Genomic DNA, 24,926 nt, shown 5'->3' with positions numbered 1-24,926 from the left:
CCTTCAAGGACAATTCCATGTTTCTTGGGGCCAAAACGGAAGTAGCTTGCCATTATACCATTTGATTTGGGGAGGGGGATTTCCCAGTTTAGCCTAGAAGCCTGATCTTTTCTAGTATCTTCCATCCAAGCACTAAACAAAATAAGTTCAGTTTAGCTTTTTGAGATCAGATCGGTTTGGCGTTGCCATTAAGCTGGGCGTAGAAATCTAATACAAAGTCAATAAACTGATTTTATCCTCATTATCAAGGTTGCTTTCTCCCTGGAAATATTATCAACAATAGTGGTTAAACATTATGGTCTCTCTTCCAAATGTGGAGACAATCCTTATTCTCACCATGTGTTTCTGAAATGCTCAGGGAATTCAGTAGCAGGGTTATAATGTATTTGTTCCAAAAACCAACAATGAATAACTAAAATAGTCTCTATAGAAATTTCTGATTATCCAGCTGATACTGCTGGCCCTTTTCATGTATCATGGTATCACATCAGCACTGCGTACAGATCTGTATGCATAGGATATTTGTTTTCAGAACACAATTAAATTTTATGTCATGTCAGGCAATAATTTTCAACAAGTCTCTCTGGCTGACAGAGAGACAAGTTACGTGGACAAAAAGGCTGCAAGAGTCATGAACATACATTGGCTTGTGGGAAGACAAGCCTGCTGAGATTTTGGAACAAAGCATGGCATGTTTTCACAACCTTTTAACCTCTGGCAAAATCTTTGACACCAAGCAATAAAATCAATGTGCAGCCTTGTAATCAATCTTTGCCGTGTTTCGATTGTTTCCTACTTGAGAAAGAGCGAGTTCCTACCAAGAGGTACATAGGAAGGAGCTAATCATTTAATGTGACAGCTCTGTATGACACAACATTCCAGTGCAACTATCACCATGTGCTGGCACCCCCCAAGTGCCTGACGGTTCCAATGTTTTCATCGTGTTAGGCAGAAGGCGGAAACGGAGCCTGTGTGCGAGGGGCAATGCTGTCAAGGCCTACAAGTGGGCCTCCAGTGGAAGAATTCACGGGCTGTGCTGAGGTTGAACATGCGTAGACCCAAAGCATAATGGCCACAGAGCCCAATAGTTGTTCAGGCAAACCGTCACATGTAATCCCTTGGAACTCACCCCAGAGGGACTCTACATGAACCACAAAACTCCATGCTAGCCCCAAATAGGGTTTAGGTAAATAATGACTGTTTCTTAAAGACGTAGCTTAATTATGATCAAGACACTCCCATGACTGTCCCACGAAGGGCTATGAAATGTGGTTGGTTAAGGTCTTCAAGGAAGAGACCAGCCCTTCTTAACCCTCTGTGCTATGCCTCATACATTTTCTGAGTCAGCCAACGGCATTCCACCAAGTAGCGGAGGCTTGCTTGACATGGACACATTTATGAGATTTTGAGCAATGATGCATGAGGAAAAAGCTTCAACTTTTCCAAGACTCGGGTCCTATTGTAAGGACATCTGACTTAAAGAAAGTTGAGGGAGTATGAATGAGGTTTGCTGGCCACGTTGTAGATTTTTGAAATCTACTAGTCTGATCAGTCACAAACATTTAGTGGGTTAGAAATCTGTCCAGGAATCAGGCTTAAACCTGGAGTAGCCAGATGATTATAGTTGGATAGATGAAAAATAGTCTTCCTTAAATAAAACTCAAGTCATTTTGTTTACATGAATCTGGATATGTTATTTTCTTTATGAAGAAACAGAAATGATTTGCCACTGTCATATTGTTTTGAGCTTCTACAGCCCTGGGATTTCCTGGTAGTCTCCCATTCAAGTGCTAACCAAGTCTGCCCTGCTTAGCTTTTCTGAGATAGCCAAGGGTTGGTTTGGTTTGGTCATCTTCTCCACTCAGCCACTGATGCTAATTGGCTGACATAAGCTCGACATGACCATCATGACAATAAAAAGGGGCGGGGAGAAGAACTGTGAGTGTATGATGGAATGTCAGCAGACTGTAGAGCTGTTAAAGAAAAGATATCTCAGTCCTGAAAAAGTAGGAAGTGTAAGAAAGAAACTCAAAATAAGACTGCCTTGATTTTGTCAGGTATAAGTTGGAGTAGAGAGGGCCTTTGACAGGCTCTCAAGATTCTGTTGCAATGCCCTGACTGCAACGAAGTACATTACAAGACTCCTGGTGACTCCTGTTTCCCAATCTTGCCTTGAAAGACTGGCAGTGCATCATTTTGAACTCTGCAGAGAAATGCCCAAAATTAATTTTTCAAAGTAGTAAACGTTTGTGCTCGCCTTGTGATTTTTGTTTGCCATTCAGTTCTCAGTGGTGCCATTAAGCTGATGTTAGGATGCGAATTTTAGAACTAGAATTTCTGAAATTATTAGTAAGAACGCAGATAGGCACCCAGAGAGAAAGGAGGCATAGGATCAGCCTCCTCTTTTGAGCAATTAGAGAAGCTCGGGAGCCAAGATAGTTAGTATAATTACGTGCCCCCTCTTCTCTCCTTGTCCTGCTTCTATATCCTCAAAAACTGTTCTCTTAGGCAACAGGGACCCCATCCATAGCTTCATCCCATTTTGTCCAAACTGTGATGCTGCTTTTGCTACCCAACTCATTCTTTGCACAAAGCCACCATTAGGTACTCTTCTCAAAGTACGAAGAGTAGTCCTGACAGAGAAACAATGGAGGCATTCTCATTTTTTTTACTAGGCTCCTGTAGGTGAATTTTACAGCTATCATAAGAACTTTTAAATTATTAAAGCTTTGGAAAGAGTATTTTATGTCTGTCTTTGTGGGCCCCAAGCTACAAATCTTGTGTTGCTGCATGGCTCCCTGCTAACCTGCATTTTCAGGTTGATTTCACAATGGCACAGACTAGAAAACCACTAAAGCACTCAAGAGGATGTTATCCATCTTTGGGGATTTATGGCCAAGGTGTGAGTACCTACTTTGAAGTCCAGTGGTTTTCTGCTGGTCTTTATTTCACCAAGCAATGTTCACAACTGGAATGGAGGTAAAATTACTCTTGCTAGACCAGCCTGGAAAAAATTAATGGTATTTCTCAGGGGTCCTGGGTAAAAGGAGTAAGAACCCAATCCAAGGCTTCTTTACTTGGGAGTAAATCTTCCTGAAATGAAATGGGTCTTGCCTAACTTGTAAGTTAAATAATTTAACCAATGTTATATGAATGTGCTGATCTTTGGAACTAGAGTAAGCAGCTAGTAAAAAAAACCCTAACAAATCACATTTCAAAACACAATGAAATTGATCCATCTGATTCCCGAACAAAACAAGATAACCAGTGCATAGCAACACAGTACTACTCTTTGAGATTCCATCTAATTGGGCTTGTCATATGGATTATGCTCTTACACCATGTTGTAATGACAATAAAAGAATGCATTCCTGTTGGGTTAGAGCGGGTTGGCCAAATAACATATATCCTACCATTTCTTCTTAATTCACACATATACATGAGATGTCTATTTATATGCTTAACATTTAAAAAAAAAATACAGTATTACTGCAGTGATTCATTTTCTATTTTGGAAATGAAACAAAAAATAGTTACTTGGAGAACATAAGAAAATGGATGCGTCCTACTTGGGCTAAAAGAAATGAGCTGGAGAAAATATGTGATATTTTTGTGATGTAGGAGAAATGCAAGCATTAATATGAATAATGATTTCTACCCTCCTCAACAGATAGGCAAATCCAAAATGGCAGGTGTAGTGAAATTTGCACTGCTCAGTTCACACTTTTTAACATGTGCAAACTGTGTATATTATGGGAAAGTATACATAAATATACTTATGTTAGAATACAGTATACTATATAGATATGTGACTGCAGTAAAATTTCTTTATTTCCTGCATAGTGTACTCACTTGAACATACATCTTTACATATAAAACTGCAGTTTACTATGGAAAAAAATTTGCACACCACTCACATGCACCCTGGAACATGTGTATGCAAATTGTGCATATGAAAGATGTGTGTGCACAGATGTATGAATGTTCATAATGTAGTTTTTGAGCCAACTTCATAAACTGTACCCAAGCCACCCGGAGTCCATTGGAGTTGGGCAGCAAATAAATTCAAACAAACAAACAAACAAACAAACATACAGACAGTTGTAGATACTAACTCAGAATTTTGGCACATCCAAAGAAAGGTCTGTAATGCTCATCCCTAATTTCTTTTGGTTTAAAGCTGAAAACAGCAGTTTCCCAAGAACAGCTTAGCAGTTAAGGACTGCAGTCACATGTGTGTGTTTTTTTTAAAGCTGTCATTCCCTCCCCTGTGATGACTCAATTATCAACCCTGATTATTGAACTATAAAACACCTATCTATGGCATTTATCCTGGGCTGATCCTCTGTTGCCACTACAGGTAAGATCATATGCAGAACACGAAAAGGATGACATTAATTGCTTTCCAGAACGTGCCCTGGCTTCAGATGGGAACAATTTAGCATTGTGAGAATGGAAAAAAACCACATGCAAGAGCATCACAAATAGTAGAAAATCAATGTGCACAGGGATTATTCATTACAATATTTCCAAGATGCATAGCCCAAAACCCCCAATAAATCTAGCCAAAATATTATACTGCTCCAAGATGTAACACCGAAGTAGAACTGGAGGGACTTCTGAAAATATGTTGGTACTAAGGGTAGATTCCGATAATCAATGACCCTGGATGGATTTCTTCCATCAGATGGACCAGGAGAAGGATTCTCCCTTCCCCCAAAGCCTCATGCTTACCCTTAATATTTGTTTTGTTGGGAGTGCTGGAGATGTTCAAGAATTGTGTTTATTGACATCTCTGCTGCAGTAGAGGAGATGAATAAAAAGTCCTACTGCTCGTGCAACATTGCAACATCATGATGATGGTTTTGGATTTAGACTGAGGAGATAAAGGTTCAAATCCTCACTGAACGCTTGAACATACAGATAGTCCTCACTTAACGACCACAATTGGGACTGGAATTTCAGTTGCTAAGCAAAGTGGTCGTTAAGCGAATCCAACCTGATTTTATGACCTTTTATGTGGCAGTTGTGAAGCGAGTCACTGAGGACGTTAAGCAAACCACATGATTGTTAAGCGAATCATGTGGTTCCCCATTGATTTTGCTCGCCAGAAGCTGGCCAGGAAGGTAGAAAATGGCAATCATGTGACCACGGGATGCTGCGATGGTCATAGATTTGAACTGGTTGCCAAGCACCCAAACCATTATCACATGACCATGGGGACACTGACGGTCATAAGTGTGAGGACCGGTTGTAAGTCATTTTTCCCAGCACCGTCATAAATGTGAACCACCACTAAACGAATGGTTGTTAAGTGAGGACTACCTTATTAAATGATTCTAGGTCACTAGCTTTTTCAGTCCAACTTACTTTACAGGTTTGTTGTTAAGGGAAGAAGACTGTAGAGGCATGCAAAAGGTTTTGTTTCAAACCATTTCAAGCTGGAAACTTTGCAGAATACCCTGTCCTGAGTGTGAAAAACAACCACTTTGAATGCAAAACCAGTTCTTTGAGCATCATAGAAATGATTCAGAGCTATCCCTAGCTCAAAACCATTCTAAAATATGAGTGGCCCATTTCATACCTGAAATAGTTTTACACTCAAAAATGGGATGTTGTATGAAATGTCAAGCTCAAAAAGTTCAAAACAATTATTTTGCAGGCACCTAGGAGATTTCTATGTATGGCATCTTGAGCTCTCAGAGATAGATAGATAGATAGATAGATAGATAGATAGATAGATAGATAGATAGATAGATAGATAGGAGTTAAGTAAATAACCTGGTACACAGAGTAAGGTCTCTCTGGACTGTTTCTACCGTTGAATGTAAACTAATGTTAAAACTGGACTGTGCAGAATCAAGCAACTGAGTGGTTGAATTATTTTAATTTAATTATAACTGAAATTCTTGGATAGATTTAATTAAGTTTCTCCTGGCCCACCCACTTCTTTGTCCAAACTTACTTGGAGGATGACAGATGGATTACCACTGCAGGATGAGTTCAAAATTTGTAAGGTTTATTTGTCACATTTATAAGGTGACCTCCCTCCCTAGCAACTCTGGGTGGCATGCAACACTAAAAACAGTACGAAAACAGCATAATAAAACAGAAAGAACAGTAATGTCTGGATGGAGCAATAAAACACGCAACCTAACATATCTTACATGAATGTTCAAAATGGGCTGGGCTTGAATGACAACATGCCATTTGCTGATTTTGACACTACTTCACGGATGCCACTAGCAACTGACATGTCACTCCACGTTTGACTGCAGCCTCAAAAAGCTGTGAGGATCCATATGTTATCAGAAAGAACATGGCTGCATACTTCACCCCAAAGGATGCTGTTGCTGGTTCAGAAGACCCTTTATTTGCCCCATCCTTTGTCCAAGGACAGTGACGATGACCGCTCTGCCAAGCCCCATGTCCCATTTTAGCTCAACTCCAAACACATTCAGCTGGTCTCGAGCGACTCACTTTCAGCCTTGGCCCAGAGTCAGCAAAAAGAAGACCTTAAACTGTTCGCTTATATTGTGAGCGCAGTGCTTTTTTCTCAGTAACATCAGAAGAAAGCCAACTAAAACATAGACTAGAGAAAATTCTCAAAACATGGTACTTATCACTGGATTACTGGTGGTGTAGTGAAGGCTTAGGTTCAAGCCAGGGCTTTTTTTAGAAGTGTCATGCTAGAAAATGAGAGCAGAAACCCCAAACACAGAGCCTGCTCTCTTCTCTTCTCTCCCTCCCTCCCTCCCCACCCAACCAATTATATCTTACGTTATTTTCCAGACAGTAAAACCAACGGCTGTCATGCTAGAAAGTGGTGTTCTGTCAGTGTTAACGTTGACTTATGACAACCAGTATTTAAACTATAGTGTACCCTGTGCAGCAGTGTCAGCAAACTTCCTGAACGGTTAAATCACTGTCATAGACTGCCACTCCCTACTTCCCTTTACCATGAACATCCACCACTAACTGTGGTTCTCAGAAGTGCCTCTAGGAGATGGAAATCCATCTGACCATAACCACAAGTCTGTAAATGTTCCTGCAGTGGTTTAGAAAATTACTAGAGAATGGGTTTAAAAAGCTGACATAGCAGTTAGAGGCTTGTGGGAGTCACAATTCAAGTTCACGCAGAATGTTAAGCCAGGATGTGAGGGGACTGAAGGACGCCCTAGGTGGTGGTGGTGGTGATGCAAGGAAGGCACAGCTGCTGTGCGCCTATATGAGTCACAAACTTCCATTTCTTTCCTGAGTCCTTGGTAGCAGAAGGGGTTGAAGCTTCTCTTTGTCTTTAACTGTGTGTAAAGCCTACTTTAAAGATTACCCTCTAGCTCTAACATAACTGTTACTTTAGCTTTAGTGGAATCTCCCGTTTTTACAGAGTATGTATGAAAATCGGTATTTAATTCATTTATTCAACCTGTATGGCTGTCTAAGCACAATGACAAATTAAAAGCAATCCTAAAAAGAGAAACAATTCGTAACAAAACAGCAGACAAGTTGGCAATTGAAGATGCTAACCAATATCCCCTTGCTTCCTAGGGGTGAGCTTACTCAACAGTCTGGCCCAATGCCCAACATTAAGTTCTTAAGAGCCTTACAAAAGGCAAGCTGGGTTGGCAGACTGGTTCATAAAGCAATCAAGACCCTGAAATTTTGTGACAGATAATTCTGTAGGCAATTCCGCAGCTTGGGGATCATGTGCACCTCCCCCATGCCACAATGGATGAGCTGGCTTGGCTGTAGATATGACAATACCCAACATATCACATCATGGCTTGCCATTATGTGTGAATCAGGATTCATGGTGAACCTGGAAACTATCATTTGCAAAGGGGGAGCCAACTTAGGATGGCATGAACACAATTGTCTCTTATCAATTTCAACCACACTTTATTGTGCATCTGTTCATATTTACATTTCACCCTTCTTCTGAACAGCCCTTTGTCCTTGAAACAATATTATAACATGAATCTGAAACATATTGGCTGAACCAATAATGGCCAGGGATCTCTCTCTCTCTTATTTGTATACCTGCCGAACTCGTAAAATGTAACACTACATAGCTAACATTGGATTCAAAATAAAAGATAAGCAATAAACATAAAAGCACTATGACAACATGGTATAAAACCACACAAACAGAAGTAAAAAACACAGCATGTTCACAAATTTAAATCAATTTTCCAGACAGGCTCATTCAACACCCTAATCCAGCGCTCAGGAAAAAACAAAATTTTAAAGCCTTATGGAAGGCCAGCGCCATCCAAATCATCGTAACAAAGCAGGATAAGAACCATGATCTCAGTAGGTGGCAGCATCAGGCTGATATATCCTGGTTTGGAAACTAAGTAGGGTCAATACTTAGAAAAGAAACCAATAAGGAATTCTAGGGCTGTAGGCTAGACTGTGTGTGTGTGTGTGTGTATGTACGTGTACGCCTTTGTATGTGTATGCAGTTGACTTCTGCGACTGCCTGGACAAGTCCTTGCAGTTGTTTTGGTAAGTTTTTTTGGAAGTGGTTTGCCATTGCCTCCTTCCTAAGGCTGAGAGAGAGTGACTGGCCCAAGGTCACCAGCTGGCTTTGTGCCTAAGGCAGGACTAGAACTCACAGTCTCCCGGTTTCTAGCTTGACGCCTTAACCACTACACTACACTGGTTCTTGTGGACTAGGCTGGGAAGTTAAAAAATAATCCCAGAAGAAAACAATGGAAAACCATTTCTATAGTGTTGCTGAAAAAACCTACATGGATGCATTCACACTGTTACCAAGAGCTCAACCTGAAAAAGCTTAATTTGAGCTCAACTTGGAGACTTCTTGACCTCAGCTTCAACAGTATGCTAGCTGATTGTTAATGTTAAAAATGATGATAATAAAAATGATGAAAATAATAATAAAAATGTTAGAATTAGTTTCAAAAAGAATTCAAAACCACAGTATACAGTATATGGACTATGGCTTCAAGAACCAGGTTAGGATATACAATAATTTCCCCAGTAGTGACATACAGATAGATCATGACTAAAATAAATAAGGGAAGTTGCTATTTAAAGGGGACAGAGGGACATGGAAGGAGATTTCTTAACTGAAGCTGCTTGCACAGAGGTGGAGTTACATCTAGCCATATTCTGTCTGTATGGCAGAATAAGACAAATTGGACGCTTGGCCAAGTCCTTCATTTAAATATAATCTGCCACATACTTCAAAAATGTATTATTATAAAAGGTCACTTTTGCATCACAAAAGAAGATTAATTATACTGTGGTTTCCCATTTAAATCAATTGTGATGGATTATGTACATTTTTATTCAGGAAAAAAAAAAGAATAGTTTTTACTTTTGGAAAGAATGCCACAACATTTATTTATTTATTTATTTGACTATTTTTAAGAGAGGGAAGAATGGAGAGAAGAAAAGAAAGAAGACTGAAACTGAACATATATCATGAACAATTTAATGGGGATAAAAATCATGGGACTTGAAGGTGAAATTTTAAAGAACGCCTTGAAGAATATTTCAAACGGGTATATACTAGGGATATAAATAATTCAGGCAAATGTTAACATCAAAATCAAATGAAATCCACAAGCATTCATTGTTACCCAATCCTGACTCCAAGGTATATTACTGAAAGTTCTGGGCAAACTGTAGGAATTATGCTGCTTAAGAACCCTTCTGTGGACCATTTATTGACTAGTTAATTTTTCCCATGGTTAATTTCATTGTATGGCATTCCATTTTTGTCCTGTATTTTGGTTGTGCTATTTTTTATTCTTCTAATATTAGGTATCATTGTTCTATATTGCTTATGATTTTGATTTTAAGATGCTTACTGTAGATTTTTTAAAAATAATTTTTATTAAAAGATTTTACAAAGATTTAAAAAACTACAGAAACATAGAAGAAGAAATAGAAAGATTATAAAAGGGTAGAAGAAAAAGTAAATAACAGAAGAGCAAGAAAAAGAAAGATATCTAAAGAAGTGACTTTCAAACTTCTTTGCAATAGTTACAGACTTAATAATTACCATCTCCATATTGCATATCATAGTTCCCTTCTTCCCATAAATAACCTTTTTAATCAATGAATCCTGAAATCAGCAGGCCATTTTTATCCATTTTCGGCAAAGAAGTCTATAAAGGGTTGCTTACTGTAGATGTTTTAATTGGTTGTATGTTTTTATTGGACTGCTGTAAATTGCTGTGATTCTTTATTGATTCAGTGGTATACAAATAGAATAAATAATAATATATTAAATTTATATGCTGCCCAACTCACAACAACTCTGGGCTGCTCACAGTTACTGAAAACATTAAAACAAGACATTAAAAATGACAAGAAGAAGAAGAAGGGTAAAGATGGCAAGATGACAAACAGAGTGGAAACAAAAGAAAACAACTAGGTTAAAAGGAGGCTTAAATAAGTATATCAACAGGAGAAAGGGATAACTAATAAGGCTAATTTGCAAAATCTGTGGAATTTAGCTCATATTAAAGCTCAATGCAGCAATTTCATTCCAGAATGGGGAAATGTTTTTTTCTTCCCTTTTTCTGCAGAGGGAAAAATACAATACTCATCTTTTTTTGCTTGGGGCATCTGGTTGATTCTATAAGCTTCCGAATAATTTCATTAAGGTCTATGAGATTAGCTCAGGCAACTTGAAACTTAAACTTTACAGACTGAAGTAAAAGGATCTAGACTGTTCCATCTACTGCTTTGAATGCTATCCACACCAACACAAAGGTCCAAACCCCTTGAGATGCCCAACCCATCTTTCAGCCTATTTTGCATTTTGTAGCTATGTCTGCTAATCAAGGTAAACTAGGTGAAATTGCTCCACAGCTGGCATGCATAAACAATGAATGTCCATGGCATCTGTCAGTGGGAATAGGCTTCTGATTAAGATACATATTTTAAGAATGAACATCCCTCCTTCACATCAGCCTTAAGCTGTGCAAAATTCTGTTTGTATCACTTTTGTGGATTTATTTCTGCTCAAGGGTTTTTCCTTCCTTCCTTCCTCCCTCCCTCCCTCCTTCCTTTTCTATCCTGCCTTTATTATTTATTTATTTATTTATTTATTTTTATTTATCAAATTTATCCCTGCCCATCTCCTCCCATCGGGGGACTCTGGGCAGTTATTAGGTATAAATTCTAACAAAGGGGCACACCCAAAATATAACCTGCATTTAATTGACCACAGTGATGACCCTTTGGCCTAATCCAACAGGGCTCTAACATTTTTACAGTGCCTAACTCAGCAAAAAAGCAAACACTGCAAAACTGCATGCATTGGTCATTTATGTCACCTTCAAAATAGTAAGAAGTTTCAGATCATTTTTTCAGGGTCCATGTGTGTGGATAAAAAAACAACAAAAATAAACGAGGGGCCATACAATATTGAGTATACTCCGGGAAAGGTCAAGAACCCTCTCTTTGGTCTCAATTACTTAATGACATGCTTTATTGGTTTTCATTACTCTGGCAAAATAGAGAATGAGTCAAAGTCCTTTTAAACTTTATCGCTTAGGTCAGTTGTCCTCATCAGTCTGAAAATACTGCAGACTGTCTGGGACTGTTCTTACACAACCACTGTTTTCAAGGCCCCAAATTTGGTCCCCCAGATCCCATATCCTCTTCCACGGCATGAAGCTGGCTGACCTCTTTGATTGGGCCATATCCTGAAAGTTTGGCTAGCTTTGTCCTGAGAGGTCAAAGTTTACCACCTTCCTTTGACCTCAGCCAACATCAGACGTTCCTGCTAAGCATGAGAAATAGATTCTTAGCACTCTGCTTTACAAAGGTTCTTTTAAGTATCTGGCTTGAGCTGCCTACCTAGTCACAGAAATAAAAAATAGCTCTGAATGGGGAGGATGGAGGAGAACAAGAAAGGTGGAGATGGGGAGTAGCACTCACCATTACAAGAGCAACGCACATTTCGGTAGAATCGAGGACACACAAAACTAATCCGTGCAGTGCTGTAGGTCATCAGGGAATGGGAATCAATAGACAGATTTTGCTCACAATGCTGCTCCTGACAATCCAGTCCAGAGCAATTCTTCTCAAGGATGGCGGTGATGCGAATCACATTTTCCAAGTGTCGCCTTGCATTGGTGAGCTTCTGAATCAAGTAGGCTGGCTTATAGAAGCCCCCGGAGTGCATCTGAACCGCAAACAGCATGTCAAGCTGATTGCTACCTGCCACAGGCTGAATACTGATGATGTGCAAGCTATCTTGCTTTTGGGTGAGGACAGCGTTGCGCAGAGTGCGCCTGAATCCATGCATATGTAGCCCCACAAAATCTTCTGGGGAGACATTCTCAAAACGGATGGTGACTGTATTCTGCAACATCTCTTGCGCTAACTGCTCAACGTGGACTGTCACATCCATGGGTACCTGGAACCGCCCGTCACTGACTGATACATTCAGGACATACTTCCCACTGTCCAAACCTCCAAGGGCAATGATCTTTCCGTCATGGTTGTTAACCTTGAACAAACTTTTCTGTTCTGACTTCAGGCCATAGGTAAGGACGTCATATACATCTTGGTCGGTTGCATGGATCTTTCCGATAACACCTCCTGGAAAGTCATCTTCCATAGTAACAATAAAAATCTCCAGGGGAATGGCTGTTGGCTTGTGGATGCTTTCTTCAATCACCCGGATCTGAATGTAGGTATGGGACACCTGCTGAGGCTTCCCTGAATCCTTTGCCTAATTCAAGAAATGACAAACTGAAGACCCAATGATGCAACACAAACATCACTTTAAATGCTGCCCAATAAGGGAATCTATAAATATCTGGGCCGCTCTTTCTTCAGAAGAATTTCAGAGTCTCCATAGAACAACTCAGATGCCAAATCCACAGCAGAACAAATAAACAAATAAACCCTTCATACATAGCAAAGTACATCTGCAAGTTTCCCCATCATGTTGCCCTTGTCATATAGTACTCAATGAGCACTGAAAAAAAAAACCTCGAGATTTTAAGTACATCCTAAATCTAGTACAGGAAAAGAACTTTTAATCACAGCCGAGTCTGTAGCATTTTAAGCATAGGAGGTCCCAATTCTGTCCTTATGGGAATAAGAAAGGTAAGGTAGAAAACTTAAACTTTCTTCTACCTCTTACCCCACCAGCAGTTTATTTTTTTTCCTTTTAAGATAAAATTGAATGCTATGCCTTCAACAGAATTTACTGCTCAGTGAAACTTATATCCGGATGCATGTGTTCAGGATGGGGCCATTATTCTCCCTATTATATTTGCAACTAAGGTGCATGGGAGGGAAAATAATACTGTATAACCGGATGCCCAGCTTAATAGGAAGCTGACTATCTAGATAAATGTAATTCATGCCAACTGGCTCTCTGTCATCACAAGCCAAGACCTTTTTCCACCTTGTTAGCTGGGATCCTGAGCTGAGCTGAGATGGAACTGAGCATTTCCACAAGTAAAATATACACTCTAGCACTGAAACACTCTTTTTTCACAAACCACTGTGCTTTGTAGTTACTCTTCCCTCCCACACCTGTCTTCTGGAACAAAGAATCAAGATTGGGTTTAGCTGCCTGAACGTCACTTAAAGGTGTCATTGATCATTTTCAGGCTGTGCCTCAGACTATCATAAAAATAATGGGGAAAAATATTTAAGAAAAGCCCTTTAGACTTTCAACAGTGGAAGTGTCTACTGTAGAACGAAAAGAATTTAGTTGAAAGCATACCAGCTTGCTAATGTTGAATTTGAAAGAACTTCACATTTCCAGTTCTTTCTTGGTAAAAATGGAACACCCAGTTATAATAGGTGGCCTGTGCATAATTTGGAGGTAGAGAACAGCTGGGCATCTTCCTCCCCTTCCCCTTCTTTCTTTTGCAAGAGAAAATCTTCTCTTTGTTATCGATTTCCCAAATGGAAAAAGCTGCAGCCAGAGTTTGCAAGCTCCAGAACAGGATATAATTGTTTATGGAGGCAAAATGGATTTGAGTGACGTCTGTATTCTTTACGTACGTAGATCACAGAATGCTCACAGAATTTAAACTTGGATAACAATCAGAATTTTGATTTTTGGCTTATAGAGTAAAACAGTGTTTTTGTGGGGGTTATAGGAAAAAACAATTACAGCCTTAAAATTATCGGCTCCAAAGTTTCACTTCATGCAAAGGACTTTGCTCCTGTTCAGTAAAATTTAGAACATGTTGCAAAATATACTTCTTTCCTTTTAACAAGGAAGATGGTTAAAGATATTGTATGTAAGTGCTCATAGTTACAAGGACAGGAAAAACTCTGGCTGAAGAAAGAAGTTCTACCATTTTTTGCAGGTATGGGCAAATTGTTTGGTACCTGAACGCAGAGCACATATTCAGTGGCAACCAAGCGTTTGAAGATGACAGCAGATCGCAAGATGCCTCGCTGGTCAAGCGTGAACTCTTTCTCTTCATTTCCAGCCAGGATAGAGAAGGTGAAAGGGGGGCCATTGTGCAGAGAATCTTTATCAGTGACCACCAGTTGCAGAATACTGGTTCCCACTGGTTTGTTTTCCTTTGTGCATAAACACATAATGCAGTGTTAAAAAGAGAGAGGGAGAGAAAGTGAGAGATAGAGAGAGAGAGAGAATTTTAATTATATATCTTGGCACATTGCTGAGCAACATGTGAGAATGTGGCATTTTTATAGCAACGTTTCTTTTTTCCTATCTGCCATCTGTTATACAATGTGTACTTGCCTCCCACTTTTGTCCTGCTAGCATAGCCTATAGACTTCTTTAGATGACCACTTAGAGCAAGAATTACAACCCTTAATTAGGGATGCATTTCCATTTCCATCTCCAGTAACCTGTTCTATTTTATAAACACCGCTCTAGGTTATTATTATATTTTATCAGTGAAAAACGGGGGTATCCTTCCTGGTTGTCAGCCTAGTTTCAATCATCTTTGCCAACTTTCTGAAATTGTTTATTCCAGTGTGTATGTCCCTTCTCTGCTATCTACGCCAGTGTTTCCAACCTTAGCTATTTTAAGATGTGTAGACTTCAACTCCCAGCCAGCAGGAGTTCTGGAAGCTGAAGTCCACACATCTTAAAACGGCTAAGGTTGAGAAACACTGATCTATGCTATGCACCATAAAGTGTGAGCAGCTGGTAATGTTGGTAGTACCAAAGTGTTTTATTACTGTTTGAGAATGTATGTGTGAATGTGGATAAAGGAACGAGTAACTCCAGAAGACAGACCTGCACTAATCTGTCCTTCATCACACTTTACCCTACTCTCCATGTGTAAGAAAACTCTGCATTCCAATACAAAGCAACAACACCACCTAAAACAGTGTTTCTTAACCGTGGCAGCTTGAAGACGTGTGGTCTTCAACTCTCAGAATTCCCCAGCCAGCTATGCTGGGAATTCTGGGAGTTGAAGTCCACACGTCTTCAAGCTGCCATGGTTGAGAAACACTGATCTAAAGTGTCTGAGACTTGGAATCCTTGCAGAGGACTCCTAAACAAACAAAAAGTCTCATTCCCATTTATGAACCAGCTTACGGTAACTGTGGCTTGTGGCATACTTGATCTCACTGCTGATAAACTACAGCTGCACTAATGCTTGGAGATGAGTATGAGGGTTGACATAAAAGAAAACAAAAGGCGACAAACTACTTTAGATTACAGTTTGCAAACTGTGTGTCTGGAAGATCATCCTATAGTGTGGGATGGGTTCTTAACTACGGTTAGTCTGAGCCAATTTGGAATAACAGTGAGTAACCCTAGGGTGCTGTTGTAAAGATTACCAAGATTAGATATGTGATATACTCTGAGTAACTGTCCATTTTATGAGGCAGTCCAGACAAGAAGCACATCCAGATGAACTAATTCTACTTTATTATAAAGTTTCATTAACAGAACCTTGCAAGTCTGTAAGTACATTTCTCCCCCGTTGCCTGTACAGCCCAAGAAACTAGGGAGGGTCCTTTCTGAGACATTTGCTACACCTCCATTCCTTCTGTGGGCTCAGCTGCCTCTTATCCGACTGTTTCCCTGGCTGTGGCCCTTCCCCATCTCCCAGCGTCATTCCCACATACCATTACAATAGCCTAAATCACTGTATAATTTAAAATCTGGAATTGATAATGATATCCTACATGATAAGTTTATTCTGTAGAGCAAATCTCTTGGCAGTTAAGATGCACTGATTTAATGGGTCTTACTCCCAAATTAAGTGTGCAGGGAACTGCAGCTACTAAACTGCTACTTAGCACATCTTTTCAGAGCACCCTTTTGTATCACCCTACTACCTTATAGTAGGACCTGGTGTTTAATTATCCCTATAAATAGAAAATGTATTACTCAGGTAATTAAGAAATAACATTCTAATCCTTTCCTTGTAAAGAAACATATGATTCAATGCACTGCAGGCTGATAAATCATCAACCGCAATTGAAACAGTAAGCAAACATCTTTATATCTTAAAGGTCAGAAGGGAAGGCCTTTTGGGATGTTCTGGGTCAACTTACTTGTATCACAGCTGTATAATTGGCAGGTGTAAAGACAGGACTATTATCGTTCACGTCAGAAATGTCAACGTTGACCGTCACTGAAGCTGACAAAGGAGGGCTACCACTGTCTTGGGCCTGCACAACTAATGAATATCCTGAAACCTGCACAAATGTTAAACAAAAACCTTAAATTAGTCTAGAAAAGGTTCCAAATCCCATCCTTCTCTCTCTCTCTTTTTTACAACCAGTATATACAGAAATTGTGGTGAAAATTCTGAAATAGAATGGATTTACCATTTCCGATTCCAGGCGAAGACTCACATTGTTTTTTATTGATGCAACAGCAGCAAACAAACAAACAAACGCATGATAGAAAAAGAGAAGGTCAAGAAAAGAGAAAAAAAATGAAGCTTCTGTCAGCTTGTAAAGGACGGTTTTCTTTAGTAGTGTTTTGGCAGTGGAGGGAAGTTTCAAAAAAAGGCACACAAGAACTCTTACTCTGAATTAGTCTGTACATTTTTCCAGTAGTGGCTCAGAGGCCCTGTGTTGTCCTCACGTTTAACTCCAGTTATTGCCACATTTCTAGGCAGACCATGATGCAGGGTGTATTTTTCAAATAATGACAAAGCACTGCTGAATAGAAAGCAAACAGTCTTGTAACAGTTCACAAATAAGAGGAACTTGGAAGAAGCCAGGAACAAGATGGATTGTTGGATACAGTTTTCCTATCAAATGCTCCTGACACCTTAATTTATCTGGTCTCTGATCTCCATCTTGAGACTGATTATAGTAAAGTAAAGGTTTCCCTTGACGTAAAGTCCAGTCGAATCCGACTCTAGGGGGCGGTGCTCATCTCCGTTTCTAAGCCTTAGAGCCGGCGTTGTCATAGACACTTCCAGGTCATGTGGCCAGCATGACGACACGGAACGCCGTTACCTTCCCGCCGAAGCGGTACCTATTGATCTACTCACATTTGCATGTTTTCGAACTGCTAGGTGAGCAGGAGCTGGGACGAGCAACGGGAGCTCACCCCGCCGCGCGGTTTCGAACCGCCGACCTTCCGATCGACAGCTCAGCGGTTTAACCCGCAGCGCCACCGCGTCCCTATGGGACTGATTATAATATTTGCTTAATAGTTGATGTTTGCTTCATTTCCCCTTCTCTCTCTCTCTCTCTTTCACAGAGGAAGAGTTTTGGACAGTCTAGTAAGGTGAGGATGACGCACCTTTTGAGTAGACCGTTTACTAACATTTGTGGAGCCTTTGGGGGCCCTGCAAATGGACAGGACTGGTGACGAGTGTGGTACCACGGCCCATAAATGCGTGCACATGCCTATTTGCATGCACATCCACTGCTCCATTCTGTTCTCACCCTCACACTATCACACACAGCAGATTGTTGGGGGGAAAGACTCAAATCTTCCACAGTTCTGATCAAGACAGCTGTTTCCCAAAAGAAATTACAACACTGCTTGCTTATTTGCCTTCCATCTTCCCAGACATGCAGTTGTGATGCTTGCAAGAACATGGTTTTATCAACTAGATGATCAGTTACGCAGCAGGAAAAACTGGAACACTGCAAGCCACGTAGAGATTGTCTGATTGCCCAAAAGTTATAGTTCAAAGAACATCCTCAATAAGCAGAAGAAGTATAATCTGCTTTCTTCCTTTTGGATTCTACCATAGAAATTCATATACAGATGAAATCCTCTACTGGGTGAAAGAGAATTTGATGCCCTCAAGAAGTTTTGGGTTCATCTCCCATCATCTTCAACCTTTATAGGCAAAGGTTGTGGCGACCAGAGTGCTCAACATTCAAGGGCACCAGGTGGTCTAATACAAGATTCTGTGCTACATTATCTGGTTTTTGTGTACTGGCATTTCTGTATTTTCTGCTGCAATGTGACTCAAATGCTTTTTCATTTTTAACAAAGGAATCCATAAACATAATGGCTCCAGTCCATTAAAATTACTCCATGAGATGATGCAAGCAAGCTGCACATAATGGAGTGCTTAAAAATATAAACATTAAGCATCTTACATAAGAAATTCAATATCAGCCATTATAGTCTAAAGAAGTATCTATGCACAAAAAATGCTTTTAAACCTTCAGTTATCAAATATAGACTTAGGCAGCACAATCAATTATATTACAAGAATGGATTCCAAAATTCGTTTCTCAAAACCACACCATGGCTCCAGTGCTCCCTGTGATAGCAGGAGGCTTAAGCCAACCTTGTGAACAACTGTGCCCAAGAAGTCTCTCATACCAATAGAGTGCTTGGTTTCCTAGATTTAAAATATATAAACATTCAGAGAAAATGCAAGGTTCTTAAAGGATTTGCAGAAGTAAGATGGTAAGTGTACTATTTAAAAAAAACCTTCTATCTAATGATGCTAATTAGATGGATAGACTGCCAGTCTGGTGTAGTGGTTTAAGGCATCAGGCTAGAAACCGGGAGACTGTGAGTTCTAGTCCTGCCTTAGGCACAAAGCCAGCTGGGTGACCTTGAGCCAGTCACTCTCTTTCAACCCTAGGAAGGAGGCAATGGCAAATCACTTCTGAAAAAACTTGCCAAGAAAACTTCACGGACTTGTCCAGGCAGCTGGCAGGAGTCAACAATGACTCGAAGGGACCAAAAAAAAAAAAAAAGGATGGATAATGACTGTAAGATCCTTGTATACATAAATCTGTGTGAAGACCTTCACTCTGATGTTCGAGCTATTGGGCAAGAAGCGCTCAGACTTCTTGCCTGAGAAGACATTAAGAAGATAATCTAGAGAAAGACATTAATGCATTATAATGCTATCTTTGTTTGGAAGCTACCCACTGGCTTCAGTTTGGATAAAAGCATGTTTGCTTCAACCCTGCATTATTCTCTGTCATGTGGTGTTATTCCAATGGTGTTCACAGTTACTGCAGGTAGCAGCCAGAGAAGTGAGGGGTGCTGAGAATAGTGAAATACACACTTGATGAGATTACTTTTGCCAAATATATATTACTGGCAAATGGGGGGAAGCAATGTGGGTGGAGTACAGGATGATGGGCCAGACCCATTTTTTAAGGCAAAAATATGCTCTGGAGCATGCAGGGGTGTGAACATACCACTTGCCTATGTCACCTTAAACCACCTTAACTCCTGGGATCTCACACTGCTGTTCTGTACAACCCTAGTATTGGTTGTCATTTGAAGCTACATTCTTAGGTGTGTGTGATTAGGGTATAAAACATCTCAAGGTTTCATTCAGAACATTCAGACTTATGTGCTGGTGGTTTTGCTGACATCCCACTTAATTCCAATGTAACTGCCTAATTCTTCCTCAAGATTTTTCCCATAGTCCACAGATGGCAACAGATCCACCCACCCTCTGCTTTGCCTGCATTCTGCTGGCAAACTATTTATAATGGTGATTCAAATATTGATAGCTCTAGCCTGCTGTGATATTAATATGGGAAGTATGTTTTCTTTCGCATTAAGCAGCCTGGAGGCAAATAGAGTATTTTTTTTCCAAGTGGAGATATTTTTCTTCTTTCAAGAAAACACAGCACCTGGCTGACCTTGGCTGATCTCAGAAATGTTAAACAGGGCTGGCCTGGATTAGTACATGGACAACCAGGAAATGCCAGGACTGCAGAGTGGATTGGGAAATCAATCATCATCATCATCATCATCATCATCATCATCATCATCCCAGAAGAACCACTTTTATGTTGTTCTAAAGAAAATTACGTCGATGTGTGCATGTGGCCTTCAGGAGTCAAACTTCTATGAGAATGAAGCTTTACTTTCCCATGCAAGATTTGTTTCTGTGAAAAAAGTGGGGTCACTTTCTGATGGTTTTAGTTTGGTTTTCCACATCATGATAGCTGTCAGGATGGAGCAATTCAGAAGCAACAGTTAATGGCATCTGGATGCCTTACCTGAGCACGGGTTAAATAGTAAGGGAGAAGTAGAGCTTAGACACCTGTATAGATTAGAAACGTGTAGCTTAGGGCACTGGAGAGCAAGGAAAGGGGGGAGAAGGCATGCATTCCATTCCAGCCGTTAGAGAGATGTTTAGATGAAAGGGTATTTCAAGGTCGAATGCCTGGCATGTTTTGGAACGAGGGAAAAGGGCGGTGAGAGGCTGAAATCGAAAGGGAATGTTACCAGATAGTAAATTACAGTAGAAGGGAGGGGGGAAGTAGGAGAGCAACTGAAATGCTTTTAGGAGAAGCTTTAGGTGCCAAAAATCATTCGCAGCTTTGAAAGAGCTTGGAACCAGATCCTAATAAAGAACTTTCCATATATCCTATATGGCGTGTATTGAGAGTTACTGCTGTTAGGGTTTCAAGGGCCAAGAACCTCACAAAAGCATTGTGTGGTTGGAAGACTTGCTCTTTAAGGAGACTTATATGGCCTGATTAACAATGCAGAAGAATGAGGGGATGAACTGGACTTTATGCAGAGATAAATTCCATTTTGGCACAATAGTACTGCATTTGTGTTAACTGTATGCCAATGTCTATTACATTAGGACCGTCAGATTAGGGCTGGAAACATCTGAACGCCACTAAATTGCAGGAGATAGTTTTCATTACCTCTTGACCACCACCTAGTGGCAATCTGGTGTTTTGCAGCTAGATCAGATTGCTGTCTTTGACACAGAGGTCAGTTTGCATAATCATGGTCTTCCTCTAACACAGCCATTTAGGAGAAACCTGGAACATTTTGATCTTTTTAAACTTCCTGCCTGAACTCAGACAAACTGCAGTGTTAACAGTGGTTCAGAGTGGAGCTGTAAAACTTATTTTGGCTAACTCATTTTCTTGAATCATCTGGGGGTGGTGGCATGCAGGTGGCAAGTGAAGGTGATGGCAGCTGTAGGTGGGACCTAAATTGTAATTGCGCAGGGTTTCCTCTTTCATCTGTCCTCCTTTTTCTCTAACTTTGCCACATCTCTCTCTTGCTTGCTCCCTAGGAATGGGCTGCCAAATTGAGGAACAGACTCATGCTTTGAAGTATGAATGAGTAGCTTTTAAAGAGCATTTAGAATGAGGCCAAAGGGGCAAATGAATGTTTATTCCTGGTTTACAGTGCTGGCTTGTTTTCCTAAACTTAGGAACAAACATTCTTTTTGTAGTTAAAGTTGTACTTTTAAAAATATTATGACTGGATGACCAAGGACTGCAGCGAATGGGATAACAACATAATAGTATCAGCAGAGGGATAAAGGTGAAATTTTTAATTCATACAGTTGGCCTTATTGGTTGTTGTTTGGAGTGGGACTGTGACTTTCATAAGGATGCTAAACCAACACTAGGCTTAATGTATCAGTTTCCATTGTTTCCTGCTGAGCAATTAGCAACAAACCACATTCATCAATGTTCCGTGTTATGCTCCTGATATTCAGTGGCGCATTCTGGCAGGTTTTGCCCCTGCCTTAAACCACATTTACTTCATAAATAATTCAAAGGAGAAGGAAAAACTTCCCATGTCTGACTTGAAGCTGCAATAGAGGAAAGAAGAGTCAGAGGTATCTGGGATTGTTCCCATAGCAATAAATTGTAGTTCAGTGCTATTCCCCCAAATAGCCTGCTCTTCTGTTCATTCTGGAGTTTAAGAGTCTTGTCATATCCCTGGGTTCAGCACCTAACAAAGACTCAGGTGATGAACTCCAGGTTACTACAGTATCCATTATGATGATTTTATGGTTTGAGGATTTGTCTTCCAAAATCTTTGTTTCAGACTCTTTCTGCAACTTCCCAGCTATGCAGGAGTCTCAAATGTCAGAAAGGGTAATGATCCCTTTCAGTCCAAAATCAGCAGTAAGCAGGACTGGAGCTAAGGAATCACTGGTTCTTCAGCTTTATTAGTCTTCGTATGAGCTCAGCTGAGTGATGAAAGGCAAGTTGTTCATGTTGAGTTGAGAGTTAACCAAGCCTGTATTTCCCTACACTGAGCTCTCCAAGGTCCTGATTATGTTTTGTCCCACCAGCCTCACCCATTCCCTGTATTTATCCTCAGCAGGTTTCCTTGAGGTCCTCAGCCAGCCCTGTATATAAATTAATTCATTCACAAAGCAAACATAAAGCACACAATAATCAGGGGCACAGAAACTCAAAAAATAGTGGAAATGGGTTATGTCAGTAGAACTTGCACTCCCAGAATATTTTAAATCACGTGTTTATATCTTAGATCTATGTTCCACCTATTCTTCAGAAGCTCAAGATAGCTTACATATCCTCACAAAATCACTGTGAGGAAGATTGGACCAAGAGAGATTGGCCTAAAGTCACCCAGTGATTTTCTGTGGTTGATGGTGGACCTGAACCTGGGTCTTCTCAGTTCTGGTTCAACACCTACACCACTATATCACATGAGCTTTACTAATTCTTGAGAAAACACATCACAGAAAGCTACATGTTTCTTTTTGCCTCAATCATCTCTTTCCTGCACAAATCTCTCTCTTATCTCATTAGTATTGATTTTTTTGTCAATAGGAACTCCAAGCTTCTACAATCAAGGTTGTCAGAAATGTGGCAAATACTTCAAAATGGGATTAGGATACTGGGAAAGGAGGGTGTTCAATCAGAAATGCAAAAGGAAAATGCCAAAGAATAATCTTGTGAAAACTTTACTGGTGTAACAGAAACTTGTAAGTATTTATCAATTATTAATACTAGCTGCATGAGGAAGGCAATGGAGAAGCAATGAAATAGGATGACCTTACCCGTTCTCGGTCCAATCTCTTTTTAACTTTAATCAGCCCCAAGCCAGGATCAATTGAAAATTCATTATTCTGATCTCCACTGATAATGGAGAAAGAAATCAGTGCATTGGGAGGACTGTCCACATCTTCAGCTATCAACTTTGGAAAGATGAGAAATTAGAAATAGAAGGGAGAACGATGATTAATCAATTGATAAATTCCATGGCATACCAAATCACCACAAATGTACATATAGTTAAATCCTATTACAGGATGTACTTAAAAATACATCAGATTGGCACTTATGGTCTATCAGGATTCCATAGAGATAACTATCTGAAATAGGTAGCATATTTTGTACTTTCCCCTTGGAATGTACAAAAAGAACTACTTTGTCCCATCGGTCTCTCCCGAATAAAGTCCATGATTAACCGCATGCTAGACCAGAAATGTCTGAATGGGAAAACCAATGGGGGAGCTATTTGCAAGTTTAGGAAGTTAATTCAGTCAATTAAATCATCTTGCAATTTAAAGACTTGCTTCATACATCACACTAACCCATGCCTTGCTTCACCATGATTTATAATTGGCTTGATTACACAGCATGCTATGTCAAACTAAACAAACCATATTATGGTTTAGCACAGTAAGTGAATCCGGTTAATGCAACCTGCATTTTAACAAAACTTTGAAAACATACACTGATCCTGTAAAAATTTCCTGATACAAACACATTTAATTTTAACTTTGCTAGTCAAGAATTCTGTCTGTCTGTCCATCTATCTCAGTACTAGATTTCTTTTACACCCCCAATGAAGACCCCTACATTTTTGTCTACATTTCTCCTGATAGTGCTGTCTGCATAATCCCTGCCAAAGAATTACAGGATTTTCAAAGTTATCAATATCTGTTACCACTAAGAAAGTTTAACCTGTAGTCAGTTACAATTAGCCATTTACCCTGGTGACATGGGAATTACAACTCAGAACTCACCATTATTAATGAATCACCAACCGATGAGTCTTCACTGATGACTGCACTATAGACTTCTTGGCTAAATCTTGGTGCGTTATCATTAACATCTGTCACATTTATATTCACTGTTGTCACAGCACTCAATGCTGGGCTGCCCCCATCTTTAGCTTCAATGACAAGGAAGAAATCCTTACAAGTTTCATAGTCCAAAGTTTCAATTACGGATATGGACCCTTGGAGACAGAAGACAGAATATGAACATCATATACATTCCTAAGGTCACAGCCTCTTTTTCGAAAGCAAATATAAGCAACCTCAGTGACTGTAGAAAAACACAAAACAAACAGTGACAACCCAGATAATATAGTAAAGCCACTTCTGATATTTATTTATTAATCAAATGTATCGCCACCCATCTCCCAAAAGGGACTCTGGGCGGTTTACAATAATAATAATAAAAAATTTTTTTTCTTCATGTTGGAAGGAGCAAAGCCGGTTAAGAATGAAAGAAGAGATCTGTGCTGACACAAAAGTCACTGATTTCCTTTTATTAAAGCACAGCAATATTAGAATTAGAAATACAATTGTCACAGGAACATGATTCTTTAGATGTTACCTGCACTTGATCCATATTTTTTCACTGTAAGGCTAAACAGATGATTATGAGGCTCTGTCTCACCTAACCTATTTTTTTAAAACATTATTTTAGTTGAAAATTAAAAACTGGAAGCTGTCATACTACAAAACACAAGTCTCTACTTTCAGCTTCAT

The 24,926-nt window shown here is 39.8% G+C and overlaps 1 protein-coding gene across 1 annotated transcript in view; it reads right to left on the bottom strand.

Moving 5' to 3' along the window:
* LOC134499267 (protocadherin Fat 3-like) overlaps positions 1 to 24,381 on the bottom strand; it is a 65,247-nt gene extending 40,866 nt beyond the window's left edge. The window contains exons 1-5 of the mRNA XM_063305918.1: positions 24,174 to 24,381; positions 23,202 to 23,339; positions 16,507 to 16,650; positions 14,347 to 14,544; positions 11,923 to 12,721 (exon numbers count right to left, since the gene is read on the bottom strand). Coding sequence (XP_063161988.1) covers positions 11,923 to 12,721; positions 14,347 to 14,544; positions 16,507 to 16,650; positions 23,202 to 23,339; positions 24,174 to 24,176 — 1,282 coding nt within the window. The 5' untranslated portion in view covers positions 24,177 to 24,381. The remainder of the gene's footprint in view (positions 1 to 11,922; positions 12,722 to 14,346; positions 14,545 to 16,506; positions 16,651 to 23,201; positions 23,340 to 24,173) is intronic.
* Positions 24,382 to 24,926: the final 545 nt, after the last annotated feature.

The sequence above is a fragment of the Candoia aspera genome, chromosome 5 (genome assembly GCF_035149785.1).
Source record: "Candoia aspera isolate rCanAsp1 chromosome 5, rCanAsp1.hap2, whole genome shotgun sequence".
Taxonomy (NCBI): Eukaryota; Metazoa; Chordata; class Lepidosauria; order Squamata; family Boidae; genus Candoia; species Candoia aspera.
Note: the sequence above shows the minus strand (reverse complement) of the source record. Positions and strands in the feature narration are given on the sequence as shown.